General features: G+C 46.7%; 1 protein-coding gene across 2 annotated transcripts in view; it reads left to right on the top strand.

Moving 5' to 3' along the window:
* The window catches only part of WTIP (WT1 interacting protein), a 32,929-nt gene extending 10,996 nt beyond the window's left edge, over positions 1–21,933 (top strand). For both annotated transcript variants that reach the window (XM_070387974.1, XM_070387975.1), the window contains 6 exons: positions 8,005–8,072; positions 8,230–8,292; positions 8,460–8,590; positions 9,372–9,423; positions 10,110–10,178; positions 13,602–21,933. In XM_070387974.1, the coding sequence (XP_070244075.1) occupies positions 8,005–8,072; positions 8,230–8,292; positions 8,460–8,590; positions 9,372–9,423; positions 10,110–10,178; positions 13,602–13,742 (524 nt within the window). In that variant the 3' untranslated portion in view covers positions 13,743–21,933. The remainder of the gene's footprint in view (positions 1–8,004; positions 8,073–8,229; positions 8,293–8,459; positions 8,591–9,371; positions 9,424–10,109; positions 10,179–13,601) is intronic.
* Positions 21,934–22,138: the final 205 nt, after the last annotated feature.

The following is a 22,138-nucleotide window of genomic DNA, read 5'->3' as shown; positions in this document are numbered from 1 at the left end:
AGGATCTTTCGTTGGCAGTGCGTGGACTATGTAGTTGTGGTTCGAGGGCTTAGTTGCTCTGTGGCATGTGAGATCTTAGTTCCCCTATCAGGGATTGAACCCACGTCCCCTGCGTTGCAAGGCAGATTCTTAACCACTGGATCACCAGGGAAAATTCCTGACATTCATATTTTAGCAAGTTAGAAATAAAAAGGAACTTTCTCAACCTGGTGAGAGTTGGTTACTAAAAATCTATGCAAATATCATACTCAGTGGTGAAATATAAGAAAAATGGACCGTTAAAAGAGGAAAGGACAAAGCCTACAATCATATCTTCTGTTCAGCATTGTACTGAAAGTCCTAGTCATTGCACTAAGATGAGAAAAATAAATATACCATATTCATGTAAATATTTATGAATATATCCATATTCATGTACTATTGAACATGGGTATATTCAATGCCAGTTTTTAAAAATTGATCTACAATGCATTGTAATTCCACTTAAGCAGGTTTTCATGAATTTGCCAGGCTAATTCTATAATTTAAATACAAGAGCAAAAGGCTAAGAATAGTCAAGATGATCTTGACAGAGAGTAAGTTGGGCAAGCTTCTACTACCAGGTGTCAATGTATACTGAATAGTTGTGTTAGTAATTTCATGTGGTACTGGGGCAAGGATGGACAAATAGGTCACTGGAACAGAGTGGAGGCTTTAGAAACAGACCCACGTCTGTGTGAAAACCTAATTGATGATAGAGATGGCATTGCAGATGGTTCTGGGCAAAGTGGTTATCCATATAAAATAATGAAATTAAACCCAAGTGGATCAAATACCAAAATGTGTAAAGAAAAACATGATAATTTTAGAAATAAATATAGAAAATTACCTCTATCAATATTTTGGTTAAGAAAGTTTTTTTTTTTTTCCCCACTTACAAAAATCACCAAACTTAAGAAGAAGGGATTGACAAATTTGGCTACATTAGAGTTAAAAAACTGGATTTGTTAAAAAAAGACTGACTGTGAAGCATGTGGGAAAACAAACCATATACTGCCACAATCATGACTTCCAAGGATCATTTTCCAGAGTATTTAAAATATTTGACATATCAATTAGGAAAAAAGTACAGATAATTTAAAGTGTTCTTTTTATAGTTTGATGGGTATAGGTATGAGTTTTATTTGTCTGGGATTCATTTTGACTCCTGAATCTGAAAACTGTCAATATGAGAACAGTCTTAGCTGTTTTCAAAAATTTCCTTCTTTCCCATTGTTTCTATTATTTACTTATAAAATTCAAATTAGAAATATTAGTCTTTGTCATTCTGTTCTACTTTTCTCTTAGCCACTCCTTCATATTATCCATGTCTCCTCTCCCTTTGCTGCGTTGTTTCATTTCTTCAGATCTGTCTTCCAGAATCCGGAGTCTAGATCAGTGAACTTTCTTGTCAGCTGTGTGTAGCTTTAGTATGTGTGGGTGGTTACCACAGGATACAAACCCATTTATAATCCCACGGGCAGTATATGAGAATTCCAGTTTTTCCTTATTCCTGCAAACACTTGGCATTGTCTTTTTAGCCATTCTGGTAGAGGTAGAGTGATATCTTTCTCTTTTTTAATTAATTTTTTACTTGGAGGATGATTGCTTTTCAAAGTTGTGTTGGTTTCTGCCATCCTGGAGTGATACGTTGATGTGATTTTACTTTGAATTTCTCTGATGAATACTGATGACTCATATACTCTTTCATGTATTTGTCGGTCATTTGAATGCCTTTCTGTGTAAAGTACCTGTTGAGTCTTTGACCCATTTTATAAACAATTGATTAATTAATTTCTGGCCGTACTGGGTTTTCACTGCTGCGTGGGCTTTCTCTAGTTGCGGCAAGTGCAGGCTACTTGTCACTGTGCTGCGTGGCTTCTCATTGCAGTGGCTTCTCTTGTTGCGGAGCACAGGCTCTAGGACACGTGGGTTCAGCAGCTGCGGCTCTGGGGCTATAGAGCACAGGCTCAGTAGCTGCGGTGCCCAGGCTTAATTGCTCCATGCTGTGTTGGATTTTCCTGGACCAGGGGTCAAACCCCTGTCTCCTGCATTGGGAAGTGGATTCTTTACCACTCAGCAACCAAGGAAGCCCCTTTTTGCCCATTTTTAAATTGGGTTGTTTGACTTTTTCTTAATGATTTCTAGGAGTTCTTTATGCATCTTGGGTAAAAGTTTTTTGTTGGTTATATGTGTTGTAAATTCTTTTCCTCACCTATTCTTGCTTCATTATTTTTTTCCTTTTTGGCTGCACCTCTCTGCTTTTGGGATCTTAGTACCCCACCAGGGATTGAACTTGGGCCCTAGGTAGTGAAAGTGCAATTTTAAACACTGGACCACCAGAGTTTTCTAGTTTGTGATTGTGGAAGTCTGTCTGTAGGAATTCATTGAGGTGTGTGTTGAAGGTGCATTCTCCTAGGGAATTTTTTTTCCCCACTTAACCAACAGGACAAATTTTATGAGGGAATAATTCCCCAATAAAGTTGATACAGTTCTAAATTATAAGATGTTTTCCAGAAAACTTAAGGAATGTTTGAAAATGTATGAGCAGGGGCAAATATGTATTTTCTGAGAATTTTTATTACTTATGGATTTGTATTCATATAACGTATTGCAGTACCATCATTATTCTTTGGATGCACAAATCGTCTCAAATTTGGCCAGAGAAGTCCCTTCCCACTGGCTCCTATGTCCTTTTGACATGTACCCACTTTGTTCTTTGAACACTTCTTTACTTTGGCACAAGATATACTCGGTTTATCTTTGTTTTCATTTTTAATTGAGTACAATTTACATATTGCTTAGCAAACAGATCTTAAGTATATAGTTCAAAGATTTTGCATAAGTATGTACATTTATACAACTTACACCCCTAACAAAGATACAGGAAAAAAAACCGCAAGAAACTTCTGTCTTCCCTTTTCTCCAGTTGATCTCCATATGATTCCCCCATCACATCCTTTCAACCAGTGTTCTAATTTCTACCACCATACATTAGTTTTGTCTGTTCTAGAACTTCATTTAAATGCAGTTAATAGGTACTATTTTCTTTCTTTTTTTACAGTGGTCCCTCCCTATTTTTGCTGAGCATTTTTGTTTTAAATCCATGATGTTATATGTATGAGGAGTTCCCTCCTTTGTGTCACTAAGATTCTGTTGTATGAATATATACCACACTTTGTTTTTCCATTTAACTGTTGGTAGATACTAGGTTGTGCTATGAACATTCTAGTACAGGTCATTTGTGGACAAATGTTTTCATTTCTCTTGGGTAAATTCCAGGGAATGGAATTTCTGGGTCGTAGGCTAAGTGTATGTTTCATTTCATAAGAGACTGCCAAACTATTTTCCAAAGGGGCTGTATCATTTTAAACTCCTACTCGAAATGTAAGAGAGTTGGGTCATTCTACATATTAGCCAACAGCTGGTACTTTAGTCTGTTTAATTTTAGCCGTTCTAATGGGTGTGAAGTGGTAGCTCACTGTGGTTTTAATATATATTTCCCTGAGAACTAATGAGGTTTAAGCATCTTTTTTTCCTGTTTCTTGGCCATTTTTTTCTTCTTTTGTGAAGTCTATTCAAGTCTTTTGCCCTGTTTTTTTTTTTTTTTATTTTAATTTTTAATTTTGTTTTTACTCCCTTTTTGTTTTTAAAATTTTGGCCTTGCCGTGTACCATATAGGATCTTAGTTCCCCACCCAGGGATTGAATCTGCAACCCCTTCACTAGAAGCTTGGCGTTTCAACCACTGGGCTGCCAGGGAAGTCCCTCTTTGGCTCAGTTTTTAAATTGGGAGTTGTCTTTTATTGTTTAGTTTAGTTCTAGGAATATGTATGGTAAAATTTCTTTTTAGATGTTTTGTGAATATTTTCTTCAGGGTTTTTTTGTTTGTTTGTTTTATGGTTATTATTTTTGTGACTTAAATTTTTCTGTCTCCCTTTAAGTCATGAAGATAGTCTCCTTTGTTTTTTTCTAGAAGTTTTAGGTCTCTCATTTTTATGTTTAGGTTGATGACTGTTACATCTTCTGTGTGGTATGAGGTAAGGAATTGAGTCTTTTTTTTTTTTTTTTCCATATGACTGTCTGGTTGTTTCAGCACCATGTGCTGGAAAGACTTTTGCTTTCCCACTTGCATGTTTCTTGAAATATTTATGGGTCTGTTTTTGGACTCCATTCTGTTCCACTGATCTTTTTGTCTCTCCTTACCAGAATATTACACTGTCTTGACTTCTGTAAATCTTAAAATAGATAATGTTAGTCGTCTTGTTTTGTTGATCTTTTTCAAGATTATTTTGGCTATTCTAGGTTCTCTGTATTTCTATATAAATTAAGACATTGGAAATCAGTTTACACAAAAGAAAGAGTGCTGGGAACTTGATTGGGTGGCACTGAATGTGCAGATCAATTGGGACAGAATCAGAATGAGAACATTTGAAGCATGAAGATGGTTGTCAGGAACTGTGCAGGGTCTGAGATTTTTCCCCATGTGCAAGCTGACAAGTTAGCCTGCCAGTGTTTCATGGGTGCTGGCTGGACACGACCCTCCTGGGGCAGACACTCACGGTACTGCAGGCAGTGTGAGCGTCACGTTTGCATTGGTTCTGTGTGCTCTCCTTAGTCCCACAGTGGTGATGTGGATACCAGGTGTGCGCTGCATGTGCAGTGGGTCTGTATGTCATGGCTGAGGAACCCTGAGCTTAGGGATCCCCAGGATTTTATAATGGGCTGCCAGCAAACCTGTCAGATTCTTCTCCCAGAGAAGCCCATTATCTTTAATAGATTGCACAGCAAACAGACTTGCCCTCTGCTTCAGAGGGAGATGCTGTCTCTGTCTTCTAAGCAGTTTGCTCCACAGATATCCTTGGAAAGATAATCCAGAATGAAAGCTGCCAGCCCTGTGTTTGAAAGATGTGTTAAGAATGGAATTGGTCCAATGGAGAACTGTCTTCCAACAGTGGTATATCTATTTATTAGCTCTTTTACAGTTTTTTCCAGCAAGCTTTGGTTTTTCTGAGTCAAATCAGACACATCTTTCATTAAACTTATTCCTTAGTATTTTATGGTTTTTCTTCAGATGCTATTATAAATGTATTTTTAAAATTGTACGTTTATTTTCCAATTACTTGCTGCTAGATTATAAAAATATTTTTGGTTTCCATATACTGACCACCTTTACCACAACTTTGCTAAAAATACTGATTAGTTTTAGTACCTTTTTTTTGTATATTTCTTATGATTTTCTATATAACAAAATTGTCATCTGTGTTTAAAGACTTTTTTTTTTAAGCAATAATTTTCAGTTCACTAGATGAAACAGACTTGCAACATCATCAGCAGGAATGCAAAATAAGCCATCTATAGCAAATGATAAGGATAATGGGCAAAAAGGAAAAAGCCTCCGTTGGAAAAGAAGCTTCTCTTGAAATAAAAAATCAAACCATTATTATAAAGGAATTTACCTAGAACTGCTATGTTTCCCCCATCCCATTTGCTGGAAGTCAACAAGAGCATCTAGCACTTTATGTCCCTGTCAGAAAAGGCAGACCAGAGCATCCTAATGCAAAAACAGACAAAAAAGAAAATCCCTAACCCCTCCCCTACACCACAGAACTGTAACTCCAGAGTTCAGATTCAAAAAGGAGAGTTCACTATCTAGCACTTTTAGTATACTGTTGAATCCTAAGGGTAAAAGTGGAAAAAAAATTAACTGTTAACGTCTGATGTTAGCTGTGGGGCTTTCCTGGATGTGCTTCATCAGGGGGAGGAAGTTCCCTCTTATTCCTGGTTAGGGGTTGTCATCTCCTGACTAATGGGAATGCCTCTCATAGCTGCTGGCAGGTCTGCTGGGGCTGTAGTTTGGATTTGACAAGTGTGCCTTTTTCTTTTAAAGTTTTTTTTTCAATTTATTTAAACTAAAAAAATACCACATCACTCATTTTTCTCATCCCTAACCCCCTGCATCTTGGAACAGCCAAACTTTTCTCTGTATCTATGTTCTTGTGTGTGTGTGTGTGTGTGTGTGTGTGTGTGTTTTAAAGATTCCCTGTATAAGAGAGGTCATAGTGTATTTGTGTTTCTTTGTCTGACTTAATCTCACTTAGTATATAATACCTTCCAGGTGCACCCGTGTTGTTGCAAATGACAAGATTTCATTTTCATTCTTTGTCATGGCTGAATAATGATATTCCATTGTGTGTGTGTGTGACAATTTCTTTATCCGTTGCATCCATCAGTGGATACTTAGATTGTGTTCATATCTTACTTATTATAAATAATGCTGTAGTGAACATAGAGATGCAGATAGCTTTTTGAATTAGTTTTCATTTTCTTTAGATAAATTCCCAGAAGGGGAATTGCTGGATCATATGTTAGTTCTATTTTTAATTTTTTGAGGAACCTCCATATTGTTTTCCACAGTGGTTGTACCAATTTACATTATATTCCCACCAACAGTGTATAAGAGTTCCCTTTTTTCTACATATTAACCAACACTTATTATTTCTTGTCTTATTGATAATAGCCATTCTAACGGACGTGAGGTCCTTTGTTGTAAATTGATCGACTATATATATGTGTGTTTATTTCTGGGCTTGCTATTCTGATTCATTGATCACTGTCTGTTTTTATGCCAATAGCATACTTTTTAATTACTACAGCTTTGTAATACACTTTGAAATCAGGGAGCATGATACTTCTAGCTCTGTTCTTTTTTCTCAAGGTTGCTTTGGCTATTTGGGATCTTTCGTGTTTCCATATAAGTTTTAGGATTATTTGTTCTATTTCTGTGGAAAATACCATTGGAATTTTGACAGGGATTGTATTGAATTGATAGATTGCTTTGGATAGTATGGACATTTTAATAATACTGATCTTGCAATCCATGAGCATAGAATATCTTTCCATTTGTTTGTGTCTTCTTCAGTTTCTTTTATTAATATCTTATAGTTTTCAGTATACAGGTCTTTTACCTCCTTGGTTAAATTTATTCCTAGATATTTTGTTCTTTTTGATACAATTATAAGTGGACTGTTTTCTTATTTTCTCTTCCTGATAGTTCATTATTAGTTAAAGCAACACAAACAACACATTGTTATGTATTGATTTTGTATTCTGCAACTTTACTGAATTCATTTATTCTAACAGTTTTTGATGGAGTCTTTAGGATTTTCTGTATGTTTCATCTGCAAATAGTGATAGTCTTACTTTGTCCTTTCCAATTTGGATGCCTTTTCTTTCTTTTTCTTGCCTAATTGCCCGGGCTAGGACTTCCAATAATGTGTTGAATTAAAGTGGTAGAAGTGGACATCCTTGTCTTGTTTTTGATCCTAGAGAAAAACTTTTTACTTTTCACCATTGTATATGACATTAGCATGGGCTTCTTATATATGTCCTTTATTATGTTGAGGTATGTTCCCTCTGTACCCATTTTATTGGGAGTTCTTGTTATGAAAGGATATTAAATTCCATCAGATGCTTTTTCTGTATCTATTGAGATGATCACAGGATTTTTATCCTTTATTTTGTTAATATGATATATCACACTGATTTGTGAATGTTGAACTATCCTGGCATCCTTGCAATAAAGGATACCTTTTTTTTTTAATATATATTAGGCTCCTTTACCTGGTGAGAGTTGTAGTTCTAATGTTTTTAGATTAAGAAATTCATTCTGCGGTCTGCTCTGAATTCAACTGAACTTAAAGCAGATGTTTTTTAAAATTATCAGAACTTCAATTTACATTTGATAAACAGGTCTTCATATATTTGTATGACAACTTCTTGTGACAGTTTTGTCAACAACATATTCTTAATTTTTAAAAACTATTAATTAGTGTAATGGTAATAACATAACATTAGAGGGAAATTTAAAAATTTGTCTGAAGTCCATTTCTCATCTATTGGAGGAGGGTGCTGAGAAATGGCAGCAGAGGCATCATCCCTGGTTCCAGTGGTCCAGGGACCCCCTTCTCTACCCTCATCCTTGCAGGGAGACGACTTCGTGGGAAGGCATTCTACAATGTGGGTGAGAAAGTGTACTGCCAGGAGGACTTCCTGGTGAGTGAAAGCTGTGCCCTGGCTGGTGCTGTGGGTGGGAGCAGGGGCGGGGACCCTCCTGAGTCTCATGGAGACCCGAGGCCAGGAAGCAGATGCTGGCTGGGCAGTGAGTGCCCCTTTGTCATATAACATCCTGGATCCTGTGTCCCCCTCCCAGTACTCCGGGTTCCAGCAAACGGCTGACAAGTGTAGCGTGTGTGGACACCTCATCATGGAGATGGTGAGAACCTCCCCCAGGCTCCTGGAGCCCCTCTGACATGCGTGGAGTCTGAGGACCCCACCCTTTCACCTGTTGGAGACCTGCCAGGGGCTCAGAGCCAGCGTGTCTTCTGGGGGCTGTGCTGAGCCTTCCACCTGCACTGACCCTTCAGTGCCTCCTGCCCCCAGATTCTGCAGGCCCTTGGGAAGTCCTACCACCCAGGCTGCTTCCGATGCTCGGTATGCAACGAGTGCCTGGATGGGGTGCCCTTCACTGTGGATGTGGAGAACAACATCTACTGTGTCAGAGATTATCACACGTGAGTAGCTGGCACTGTGGAGCAGTGTGACTCCCGTGGTTCCTCTGCCCACCCTGGGAGCATTTTTCCAGCCTGCCTGTCTGTGTTCTCCATTCTTGGCCTGTTCACTTCCTGCCTCCACTGTGTGCTCAGTGGTTGAGGTGAGGCACGGATCTCTGCCTGGAGCCATCTGTCTCGGTTCTCTCCTCCCCTTGCCTTTGCCTACAGCCCCTTCCTCCTAGGGGTGGGAACTCTCAGATGCCCCACCTTGTGTCTGTCTGCTCCAATGACCAGACCAGGACTTTTCTGCCTGGAATGGGAACCTGGGGTCTCTGCAGAGTCTTTTTCCTGCTTGTCTGGTACCCATGTGACTAGGCCATCCATTCTTCCTTGCTGTGGCTCCAGGCTCCGCTCTCAGACCTCTGGTCCCGTGCTGTTGCCTTGTATGGGGGTGGTGCTAGGCATTGGTTCCTGGTACTTGGTGTGGAGCCAGGCTTTGCAGGGTCTCAGCTAGGAGAGACCCAAACGTGGACATTAGGGGGCAAATACTTAGGAAGCATGAGGAAGAGGCCAGGGGAGAAGCCATCTGGAGGAGGTGATGGGGTGGAGGTGAATTGGGGAGCCACAGAAAAGGCCAGTGCTGAGAAAGCATGGCAGAGAATGCTCCTACCTCACTCTGTCCACACAAGGAGAGGGGGCCTGTTGTTTGGCCACATCATGGGCTACTATGGGTGGACCTGTCCTCGTTCCCTTGACCTCCAGTCATTCAGCTGGTCACTTCTGGTTTCCTTTATTTCTCCAGGGTTTTTGCACCAAAATGTGCCTCCTGTGCCCGTCCTATCCTCCCTGCACAGGTAGGAACCACTCACCTGGAGATGATCAGGTGCCTGGCCCTGCTGGTCCTGCCTGGATGGGCCCCAGGTCTTGGGCTGCGGTGGGAGGGACAAGCAGGTGCTCCTGCCCCATTGCCCTCTGGGCAGAAGATGTGTACAGGACGGGGACCACCCAGGGCACACAGGGTACACGTGTTCCTGCATGAGTTAGAGGGACATGGTGGCCCCTGCTTCTCAGCTGCCCCCCCTGCCCCCTCAACTCCATTGCCCATCCATGTCAGGACTGTCCCCCAAGTTCGTGAGCTCACAGCTGAGATGGTGGGTGGAGCAGATGAAGAGAAGGGTGCAGTCTGTGCAGGAAACAGCCTTCGGGGGTGCAGCTCTCGGCACTGGGTTTTCCTCACACGCTGGCTCTGTCCCAGCCTACTGTGTCTGGGGAAGCGGGACTGGTCTTTGCTGACTCCAAAGAACTGATGCCCATGTGGTGGCTCTCATCAGCAAGCGTGCATGCTGTCAGCTGCAGGTGTGGGAGGAGGCCTCCAGCACACGCACATCCATCTGTGTGCACCAACCGATGCCTGTTCCGGCCCCATGGAAGCACCTGTGTCAGTGCTCACACGGGTGTGAATGCACAGCCCCCATGACAGGAGCACGTGTAGGTATGTGCCCACCACACAGTTCGCTTCATACCCTGTTTCTTCTTCCAGGGCTGTGAGACAACCATCCGTGTGGTGTCCATGGACAGAGATTACCACGTGGAGTGCTACCACTGTGAGGTGAGCCTGGGCCCCCCAGAGGGCTGGTGGCTGGGGCAGCCCCCCTCCTACATAGACCTCATCCTCCCTAGGTGTTCTGCGGGCCTACCTCTTTTTAATATTTCTTTGGCTGCACTGGGTCTTAGTTGCAGCAATGTCTAGTTCCCTGAACAGGGATCAGGTCCCCTGCATTGGGATCACAGAGTCTTAGCCACTGGACCGCCAGGGAAATCCCCTACTTCCTCTTTTATGGTTCTACCCCATGATGCCTGCTGCTGCTAAGTCGCTTCAGTTGTGTCCGACTCTGTGCGACCCCATAGACGGCAGCCCACCAAGCTCCCCCGTCCCTGGGATTGTCCAGGCAAGAATGCTGGAGTGGGTTGCCATTTCCTCCTCCAATGCATGAAAGTGAAAAGTGAAAGTGAAGTCGCTCAGTCATGTCCAGCGACCCCATATGCCTGTCCTCCCCTTAGTGAGCTCTCTCCCTCCGCACCGCTCTCCCCCCGACCCCTACCCCGTCCCCCCGTCCAGGATATAGTCTCTCTCAGCCCATTTCTCAGTCAATCAATCAAATTATTTCCTCAGGATGTACAGTGTCAGGGTGTTGTGGATGTAGAGAATAAAGACAGTCTGGAATGGCACCCCACTCCAGTACTCTTGCCTGGAGACTCCCATGGACAGCGGAGCCTGGTAGGCTGCAGTCCATGGCTTCGCTCAGAGTCGGACACAGACTTAGCAGCAGCAGCAGCAGCAGTACCCTCCAGAGAGACAAGTACTCAGGCAGTATTTAACAGGGTCATCACTGCTATCAAGGGGAGTTTTCAGAGCACCTAGGATGCCTTGGAAAATCAAGGAAGACTTTCTTGGGGAGGTGACACTCAAGCTGAGATTTGAAAGACAAATCAGAGCTAGCCAAGGAGGCAAGGAGAAGGGCATTTCCAGGGAATGGAAGCAGAATTGCTAAGGTGTGAAGGTGTGTTGTTTTGTGTCACTGGAGAAGTTGGCAGGATGATGAAAGGTCACTTGACCTGAGGAGCCTGCAGTTATCCTGAGGACAGTAGAGAAGGATCGAAAAGGGATGACATGATGGCATTGGGATTTAGAAAGGGCACTTACCTTGCCATGCAGAGAATGAATGGAGAAGGAGGGGGAAGGGGCTGGGGTTCCCTGAGGACACTGGTGGAGTGAAGGTTGTGACCCTGGGTTCTGGGAAGTAGATGGAGTGTTGGTTAGATAGTACAAGAGACTGGATTTGGTCAGTGACTGGATGTGGGAATTTGGGGGTTGGAAGGTGAGAGTGAGGACCCCAGGAGAATGAGTGAAGGTGAGAAGAGGAAGGCATAAGATGTTCTCGCTTTTGGTAGCTAGAGACATCTGCATGGAGATATCCAGGAAGCAGGTGGATGTGCTGGAGTGTGAAGACTCTGGTACAGGGGTAGGAGTTGGGAGTCATTGGCATATATAGCTCTTTCCTCTCTGATACTCTGTCCTGTGGTTTCTAGTTGCATTTACCTCCCCAAATTCTCAATTAAAGGAGGCCAATAGGCTCTCTTTGAGTACGCTGGAAAATCTTTCCAAGTAGTGTAGTAACTTGGGGCAGTTGTGGGGCTACTTTATTAGTTTCCCTTCCATCACTGGCCTGCCTTGTTTGGTGTTCTGAGTCTGAGAATCATTGTTTCATATTTTTTTGCCCAGCCTTTTTCATTGTTAAAGGCAGAATGGGAATTCCGGTCCTTGCTACTGTCAGGGCCGGAAGCAAGAGTCCCATCAGTCCCATCATGGTCAGGTACATGGCTACTGAAGCCAGGGGAATAAGTGGTCTTCCAGGGAGAACTGTACAGGAAGGAGTTGGGGCTCAGGATAGCCCCAGGAGCTCCTAACATTCCAGGGATGCATACAGCCACACAGGAGGCCTAGAGTGAGTGACCTGATCTGACCAGAGAGGTAGGAGGAAAACCAAGAGTTGGGTTTCAGAGTCCCAGGGAAGAGCAGGTGTGTCCGTGAGAAATCTTCTGTAGGAATCTAGGGTCCATTTGGAACCAGGTTGTGTTGGTGGGGCCAAGTGGCCCAAAGGAAATAGGAATCCTGATGGGAGGATCAAGGAAGGTGGACTGGGGGCAGGCACGGCCTGCAGAGGGCCCCCGATCCTCTAGCAACAGTAGGATGGCATCCTGCTCTTCTGTCTGGGGACTTGCCAGGTCCCCTTGGGATCGCTAAGGACAGTCCTTAGGGGAAGCTTGATACTGAGAGTCCAGGAGCAGGTTAAGCTGTGGGCAGATCACAGCCAATGCCTCACGGCTGGGAGATGTGGTGCTGCTGTCCCTCTGGGGAGACCCCTGGATGGGAACTGGGGTCTCCAGGCCCCCCTCTCGTCCCGTCTCTCTGGTGTGTGGTGGTTAGTAGCAGGCCCCGTCAGGGGGCTGTGGCCAGGCAGGCCATGGAGGACATCTGGGATCTGAGCTGTTTGGGACATGAGGCTCCATGGCAGCAGTCCAGCTTTGTAATCTGTTAGGGGTGGGCCAGGTATTAGTCTCAGGGCCTTTGGGTAACAAGTGTCAAACCTGCCAGGCTGGAGTTCAGCCCTGAGTGCAGTGAGTGTGACCAAAGGGGCCTCCTTGGGGTAGGGGACAAAAGGAAGGAAAAAGTTGTTCACCTGGTGCCTCACTGTAGCTCACAGCACAGTATCTTCCGTGTCTGACCTTTACATTTCCTGTCTGTTATTTATTTAAACACGAATCACGTAGCTTGTTAAACAGAGAAAATTAGCCCATAATATATCCTGCAGTGGTAAAATGGTAAGATAAGGGACATAAAACAAAACTCCTTGTTTACTTGATGTTTTCAGTTCTGTTCCATTATCTCTTAAGGCCACTCAAGTCAGGGAAACTTCCCTGTTTCCCAAGGTCACCAATGACCCCCATGTGGGGATCCAGGAGATGATTCTCAGCTGTCACTGCCCTAAGCTTGGAGTAACTGTCCTAGACTCTCCTCTCCTAGTCGCCCTCTTCACTGTGCCCTTAGAACAGGGCTGTTTTTGGTTTGCCTCTTCTATTTTCCCCTGAAATCTGGGCTCTGGTTCTCTTCTTTCCTGTCTTAAAGTTGGAGCTTCCACAGCTCAGCTGTTCTCTTTCCTAGTTATCTGCACTCCCTGTGAGAAACTCCCGTGGCTTTGTAAGAACTGTCACATTTTTATGCTGATGCCCGCATTTACTGTCCAGCCCTGACTCCCAGACTCTAGGCTACTGTCCAACTACCTCCCTCCTGACTCGCTCCTTTGGATGTGTAGAAGTTCTCCAAGTCGGGGTGTCCTAACACTGGGCTCCTGACCGCCTCTCTCCCAAAAGAGTAAAGGCCAAAGTCCTCTGGAGGGTGGGCAGGGTCCTACAGATCGCAGATGCACCTCTCGTTTGCTTACCCTGGAGCCGGGGCTGTGTTCTTCCCTAGGACTGCGGGCTGCAGCTCAGCGGGGAGGATGGACGCCGCTGCTACCCCCTGGAAGGCCACCTGCTGTGTCGCCGATGCCACCTGCGGCGCCTCCGGCCTGGGCCACTTCCCTCACCTGCTGTGCATGTCACGGAGCTCTGAGCCGGGGCTGAGAGCCCGACCCTGGGGTCGTGTTTGTGCTTGCACGAGCCTGCGGTTTTGCGTGCGTGCCCGTGCGTGCGTAGTTTTGCGTTGAAGCGCGCATGTTTTTCTGCGCAGGCGCGTGTTTTCTGCGTTCGCGCGTGTTTTTTTGCGTAGGCGCATTTTTGCGTGTGCGCTGGCGACACGTGACCCAGGTCAGTGCCAGAGCTTTGTGTCAGGGTGGGCGCGGCGGCGGGCTCCCACCCTACCCCGATCCCCACCAGCCACCGAGCTGCTGTCCGAGGGGCCGGCCCCGCGGCGAAGCTATTAATATTTATTCACCGTCTGTGCCTCCTCAAGCCGCTTTTTTTCTTCCGGGCCCTGCCTGCTTCCCGCCCTTCCCCCCACCAGCGGCTTTCCCTTTCGGGACCCCCTGTGCCCGGTAGCCTCGTGGCGGGGGAGGCTCCCAGACCGGCTCTGGGTCGCGTAGCTGAAGATTGCCATTACCACGTGCAGGGGTGCCGGATACACGGCCGCCGTCCTCCGACTGGCCTTGGGGCAGGAGTCAGGTTCCCTGAAGCGAAGGGGTCTGGGATCCCCTTCTAGAGCACCCCGGGGCTGGGTGTGGCTTGGCAGGCGGGGGTTTGGGGAAGGGCACGTGTATTTGTCTCTTAAGCGCCTTGCCTGCTGGTTGGGTGGGAAGGGTTCGTTGTTTGGGTGGGGTCACTGGAGGGGGTGAGGAATGACCCCCCTCAGGGAATGGGGCCTGCGAAGGACCCCTGCCTTTGGCCACTGCGGGTTTTGGTCACCCGGATTCCGATGGGTGTTTTCAGCCGTCATCTCGCCCTGGGCTCCTTCCCAAACCCTCCCCATCCTCAGCCTCGCGAAAAGAGCGCCTTCTCACTCAGAATTCCAGTCAAAGGTCTCGGTCAAGAGAGACCGCGAGGGGGCGCCCTGCCCACTTGTTGCAGGAAAGCACTGTGTATTAGGCTCCACGACAAAAAGCATATGAGTTGACTTAAATTAAGTTTTTCTTTTGAGAATATTTTCATTTTCTTTAAAAGAATATAGTTTTCTTTTAAAACCTTGGTCCACGGTTGTTATTTCTTAGGAGAATCACAAGCTCAAAAATGTCAATTTGTGTAGCATACAGCTAGTGTTCAAGTGGTAAAAGCATTGTAGTTTGACTATGTTTTTGTATAAATTCCTCTGAAATCTCAGGCTTTTGACTAGCGTGGGGTTTTGTTTGTGTCAGTGTCTTGAAAGCGGTGACCTAATGAAATGTGGTATGTGGAAATGTAGATTTTTCTTTTTCCCTCTGAAAGACACATCAGCATTGGGAAGCCTGGACTTCTTATTCATTCCTAGTGTTGGATTTGCACTGGTAGGTGGCCCGGGCAGGCCCCTGCGGCTGAGAGACCCCCCCTAATCAGGATAACCATCACAGTGATTTTCATGGAATACTTTAAGTCCACTTGTTCCTATGAGAACTGAACCACCTCCTCTTGACTACTGTTCTTATCCATGTGTGAGATGTGGGATCTCTTGTAGGATGATTCATCTGGGGGAGCCCGGCTGTAGGAAGTGAAGGTTGTCAGGAGTGCCCATGGGGATAGGTAGGAGGGGAAGTGGTAGCCATCAGCGTCCAGCTAGTGTGAAAACTGGAGCCGGGAGGCCCCCTAGTGGGCGGAGGGCGCAAGTACATGGTGAGTTACACAGAGGTTGTCCTGAGATGGGGAAAGCGTGTGTCTTCCTGAGGAAGGGGCTTCAGAAGGATCAAAGTGGCTTCTTGGAGGAGCTGATCCCAGTGGGGCAGGTGAGAGTAAATTCCTGGGACGGGTGGCTGTTTCTGGCTTTTTCTTCCTTCTGAGCTGGGCTGCTTTGCTTTGTAGCCCATTATTGCAAAGCTTTTTTGTGACTGCTTCCAGTGTCAAAGCTGCTTTGCCCTGGGTTTCTCCTTATTGCAAATGCAGCTTGTATCTTCTCTCTTCCTTTGTGTCTGCTGTGGAGGTGACCCCCACCATTGCTTTCCTCATCTGCTCTATCCTGGTTACTATGCTCCCCCACACAGATGAACCAAGTCATCACAGCATGGAGCCCTCTTCGAGTTCATGTGCCAGACTTTATCAAAAGTCAGAGCCAAGGGAATGCATCTCTGGCTGCTTTTTCTCTTTGGGCTCCAAATACAGAAGCCCTGTATTGGCTTTTCCCATCGCTGGTGACTGCCACCATCCCTCTAGCCCCAGAGCCTTTGCACATGCAGGTCACTCTGCCTGGACCCACTCCCTGCCCATAACTTTAATTCCTGATCAGAACCTTCCAATCTCAGCTACACAAATAAGCCAGCCTCCCAGGTATTAACATTTCACCAAACACCCAGAATTTAGGGCCCTGGTCTGTAAGCTGTTTTTAGGGAGAAACGTCTTCTAGTTCATTGTGAGGAGTTATGCTGACGTGATGGCTGTGGAACTGAGGAAGCAGTGTGAGAGTCAGACTCTGAGGCAGGTAGATCACCCATGATCGTATAAGGCAGGGTGCCAAACCAGGCTGCCTTAGAATGTCGCTTTTGTTAACTGCTGAACTTTCATGTACTGAGAGAATAAGAATTCTCTTGATGGTACATCTCCTTGCTAGAGGGTGGAGACACTCTCCAGGCCAGGGTCTGTCTGAGTTGTTTATTCTTGTCTTCACAGTTCCTGGCCTGTGGTTACTGCAGCTTGAGCCAGACCCTGTCCTGACCTTTAGAGTCTCAATTTAGGACCTTTCTCCCTCACTGATTTGCACCAAGTACAACCTGAGTTGCCAGATGAAGGAGTCACAGGTGGAATAAAAGCACAAAAACAGGTTTCCACAAATACTATACATGCTGCACATCAAGTGTGTGTCCTAGGAAGTACACACACAGGTGTGCCTTTGTGGCTGGAGACTCTTGGGTGCTAGGTCCACTGCTGTGTGTGTGTGTGTGAGAGAGAGAGGTAGGGAGGTTGGTTGAGGTGAGTGAGAAGGGGAGGAAGGGAGAGGAGAGAAAGACATGGAGACTGGGAGGGAGATAAGAGAGGGGGCGTGAGATTGTGAGAGACACTCAGAGAACTAGATACTGTGAGGGATAGAGATGTTGAGAATACATTGTGAAAGAGATTGAATGTTTGGGAGTGACAGCGAGATGGTGAGAGAGGAACATTGTGAGAGTTCGAGAGGGAGGTTCACTGTTTTGAGAGGATGAGAGAATGGTGGAGAGAAAGATTAAGAAAGACATTGAGAAATGGAGTGAGCCAGAGGGGGAGAGAGATTGATTTAACCGAGGTGAACAGAACCTAGGTTCTTTTTCCCACAAGGCAGGGCCCCCCCCCAGGGCCTGGTGATTTGGAAATATTTGGCTGACTTGGCCCACAAATAGATTCACCTTCTCTAAGTGACAAAGGCTGTGGTGTGTGTGTACATGATGTTGGGCTAGGCTGGTCTCTTGGAGGTGGGTCTTGACTATGGGGTGCCTACATGGCAGAATAGGAGGAAATGATGCTCACTCCTCCTGGTCAGTGCTCCCTGCCTCTCTTTGGCCAGGAAACAAACATGAGATCTTGCTGAACTGTAGATAAACTTTTGAGTGCCTCCTGTAGGCTTGTTCTGGAGGGGCCTAGAAGGGAATAATAGGCAGTTGGGGTAATTATTTGTGGGACCTGGGAGGGTCTGGCATAGGAATCCACAGTGGCAGAGGTCTGGAGTGCAAGGTGGGAGGAGGAGTGACTTGGAGTCAGTGGGCAGATCCTGGCGGTGATGCACAGTTGAGTGGGGTGATGAGTGGGGCTGTGCTCAACCACCTTCTACTGCCTCAACTCCATCCCTAAGGCTGGTCTTCTATAGCTGATGCCCCCTGGGAGGAGGGCAAAAAGGTGAGAGTAGACTCAGCCTTGGGGGGCTTCAGGAGGGCCTTGGGTTGGGATTGAGGACAGGTCTCGGGGTAGGGGCAGCAACCACATTGTTGACCTTCCAGCCAGCAGCTCTGGAGGACCTGCCCCTGTGTGGTGTGTGGACTTCAGGCCTGCATGTGCCTGAAGTGGGTGTGTGGGTACCTGGCTGGGAGAGGGGTGTGCATGCTCTCGGGACTGAGTGACTTCTGGGAGCAGGCCTGGGTTGGGGGTTCTGAAATGGAAGTGTGCACATGACCTGGGGTGCACAGGAGGAGGCTCTTCCTCAGGTATCCCAGGAGTAATTCTGTGTGGCACCGTGTCCTGGAGTAGCAGACTGGTCTGAGGCTACAAGTGTGTATGAGGCCCCTAGTTCCTGGAGACCGAGCCCATGAAGTGTCTGGGAGCTTGGAGAACTGGGGGAACATAGCTGGAGTGGCAGATGCTTCCCCCTACCGTCTTCCTGCTCTGGCCCTGAGGACGCAGCTGGGCTTCCTTCTCTAACCCTGGGGGAGTGTGTCACAGGTGGGCCCTTTGCTGTCCTGCAATGAGGGTCACCACGGAGGGCAGAGCAGGCCTGGGTGTCTCCCCAGGGACACCAGGGCCCTCAGGTCTCCCTGGGCCACAGAGACTATGGCCCTGAAACATCTTGCACTTAGATAGGAAGCACTCAGCACTGGTGTTGGTGTGCCTGTCACATACACATTTGTCCGTCACTATTTGCTCACCTGTTGTTCCCAACATTCCACGCTAGTGCACACCCTCCTTCACCTGTGCTGTGCAGGTGTACCTGCTCATGTCTCACACACACCTGTGCTGCCCACTGGTTACATGACGGTCCCACAAACTCTACCTTATCTTCCTGAAGTTACCTGCCACACACTTGTCACTGGCACCTGTGTGACCCAGCTGACTCACTCCTCTGTGACAGTGTCTGGGCCATCAGTGCTCCATCCACGGTTGGCCTTGTGGACACCAATGGTGGGGCTCAAACCCAGGAAGAGGCATTTCACTGGCCCGATGTTTACCCACCCTCCTTCAACCCGATTGATTTGGGAACTTCCTCTTCCGTCTGAGCAATAGTACTAGAGGATTTCCAGGCCTCTTCAGCTGGGCTCTGCCTGGCCTGTGGTCTGGTATGGCCACGTTCCTGAGCTGTGTGGGTCTCAGCCAGAGGCTACTATCCTTGCAGACATGTGGGGCCTTTTGAGGCTTAACCTGTTCCAAGCCACCCCTCCTTGTCTCCCTGCCCAGCTGGGCTCAGCTCTCTCCTTTCACATATGCGCATTCTGGTCCCCTGCCACACCTGAGTCACCTCTGACCCTGGAAATGGGGAAATCACTGACCCTGGTGAGAAGGGCTCCCTCCAGCGTGGGAACAAGCTTTCATGGAGATGAAGGGAGTCTTGTTGACAAACTGGGGGCAGTCTTCAAAGAGGCAGAGGGTTGTGTCCATGATGGAGGAGATCAAACTCACGAGGCTTGTACCATGCAGACTGGGACCCTGTCTCTGGCGGGGTTAGGAGCCTCTTATGTGGATGAGGAAAGTCCTAAGGGAAGAACATGGAGCCCTGGGTGGGGGTCGGGGTATCTCACTGCAACATGTCAGCGGGAAGATTGCATTTAGCTCATGTGAACTGATCCACCCTCCCTTCGTCTCCTTTCTTCTTCCCTTTTTAAAAAAATATTTAAAGACTTTATTATACTTCATCTGATTGGAGAAAAAATACCTTGTTGGCTTTGGGACTGAGCAGCTGGGTATATGTTTTCCATTTTCCTAAAGCTTAGGACAGGCTTGTGTGGGAGTGTAAAGAGAAAATTCTGTTTTACTCTTTAGAGATATCTGCTGTGTGGAGCAAGCTGGTGGAGTTTGGAGCTCAGGGAAGATGAAGTCAGGGCAGGAGATACACATTTTGTAACTATGTGTTTATAGAGATGTTTAAAGTTGTGGATGAGATCATGTAGAAGGAGGCTGAGATCAGAAAGGAGAGGAGGCCCAAATCTGAGGTCTGGGCTCATTTTTCCCTCAGCAAAGGGGATAGAGCAGGGGGTGCTAGTGATGTGGTGGGCATGGAGAAGGGGTGGTTGAAGGTGGCATCAGAGAAGCCGTGGGGGAAAAGGGCAGAGAGAGGAGGTCAGGAGGCTGCTGAAGGTGTTCAGACCTTGAACAACGCTGTTTCAGAGCTGCAGTGGGGGAGACATAGATCTGAGCTCCTAGAGATGAAGAAAGGGAAGGAAAAGGAGGCAGTGAGCTCCCCTAGGTATATGGGGCAGAGGTGCAGCAGCGGGAGGAGTTGGGTCAGGGTGGGTTCTTGTAGGATGCTGAGGCCTGTTTGAGGCTCCCTGCCCACATCTCTTAAGAGCACGTACACTCCATGTGGGCATTCCCAGGGTTGTCTTCCCCACCGGACCCTGGTCCACATGGGAGTGGGGTCTGTGACTGCAGTGGTCACAGCTGTGTCCACTAGGAGCCCAGCATCCAGCTCCTAACGTGCTGGTGAATGTTGGTTAAGGGCCAATACTTGTGAAGCACTCAGGATGCTAACAGGTGAGTAATAAATACTCAGTAAAAGTGCATAGCATATTAAAAAGCAGAGACATTTGCCAATAAAGGTCCATCTAGTCAAGGCTATGGTTTTTCCATTGGTCATGTATGGATGTGAGAGTTGGACTGTGAAGAAAGCTGAGTGCCGAAGAATTGATGCTTTTGAACTGTAGTGTTGGAGGAGACTCTTGAGAGTCCCTTGGACTGCAAGGAGATCCAACCAGTCTGTCCTAAAGGAGATCAGTCCTGGGTGTTTATTGGAAGGACTGATGCTGAAGCTGAAACTCCAATACTTTGGCCACCTCATGCGAAGAGTTGACTCATTGGAAAAGACCCTGATGGTGGGAGGGATTGAGGGCAGGAGGAGAAGGGGACAACAGAGGATGAGATGGCTGGATGGCATCACCAACTCGATGGACTTGAGTTTGGGTGGACTCTGGGAGTTGGTGATGGACAGGGAGGCCTGGCATACTGCAATTCATCACAAAGAGTCGGACACAACTGAGCAACCGAACTGAACTGAACTGAAAAGTGCGTAACTGTTGTCTGGAGACCAGGAAGTAGCTGAAGACTGAGTGGTTCTGGAGGTCTTGCTCCAGATCCTGAGGGATAGAACAGTTAGAGATGCCCAGTGGCACCATGCAGGCCAGCTTTGTGTGCCAGCACTGTAGCCAGCCCCTGAAACTGGGCTGTTTCGTCATCCAGGAATCTATTGCTCCATCACTACCCCCAGCCAGGTCAAACCAAGAGAGAAGTAGGAAGGGACTAACTCAGAGTGGAGCCATTTATCAACCCCCATCAGGATGTGTTTCACACATTCATCTCCCAGCCTGGTTGATGTCTGTGGAAAGTGCCAACAGCATCACTCTGATTGGGAAGTGTCTGACACAGCCCCAGGGAGAACATTAGCTAAAAAGTAAAATCACTGGAGGCTTTCTGACTTCCTGTGGGGGCAAACAGTTGTGGATCATCAGTGGGTGAGCGAGGCACAGACTCTGTTTTAGGCCAGCTGGACACTCAGCTCAATCTCCCTGAAGACAAGTGATAGAGCTGCAAACGCTGTTTGGAGATCTCAGAGCGAATGAATGAAGATGCTGGTGAACAACTTCACATGGAGCTAAAGGAACTGGCCTTGGGGGAGGAAAGGCTGATTAGAAGCTGAAAGAAAAGAACTTCAAGATCGTGGCAGGATATCTTGAGTGTGTTCAGGATGAAGCTGAGACTAGACCAGGGGAAGCCCAGTATCAGAGGGAACACACTGAACTTAAACAATGACAGCTGGAAGGCGATGATGAGCTGAAGGGTGTAGAAAACCAGATGCCTTATATTCCTGGGGAATGAAACAAGCTGAATGCTGCTGGGAGCTGGATGGTGTTGCTACCAGTGCCCTGGCCAATAGGATGGGTTTGAAGTTTTAGAGGTTTTGGCATGTTCCCTGTGGAGTCTGAAGTCTCAGACAAATGTAAGGAGCTGCTGGTACACTGGTCTGGGGTCTGTGTTTTATCTGGAACAGCAGGTTTCCTGGGCTGTGTGCAGCAGTTCGCAGAAGAGGCTGAGAAAGAGGACTTCCTTACAGGCTGGATGTGAGAGGGCAAGATGGAAGACAGAGGAGGCGGTGGTGGCTCCAATTCTGTCAAACCCAGTTCAGCTCTGAGGAACAGTGGGCGGAAACTCTCAAGTTCATACTGTTGAATGTTAAGTAGGGCCTTGCTTGGGTATCCTCACAGTTTCATAATAAATGAACTCATTTTTTTCCTCATGAAGATACTTGCCTTAAAGATGTAAGTTTTTTGTTTTGTTTGCAAAAAATGTTCTAAATTCAGGTCATATCAAACAGCACATGTTTACAGTACAAAAAAAAAATACAGGAAAAGCCACTCTTGTTTTAAAATATCCTTTGATAGTTTGTATAATTACAACAGGCCATTTATTGTGACCAGCCCATGTCATAATTTTGACTCGTAACCC

This window comes from Bos mutus, chromosome 18 (genome assembly GCF_027580195.1).
Source record: "Bos mutus isolate GX-2022 chromosome 18, NWIPB_WYAK_1.1, whole genome shotgun sequence".
Lineage (NCBI taxonomy): Eukaryota > Metazoa > Chordata > Mammalia > Artiodactyla > Bovidae > Bos > Bos mutus.
This window is presented reverse-complemented; position numbering and strand designations above follow the sequence as displayed.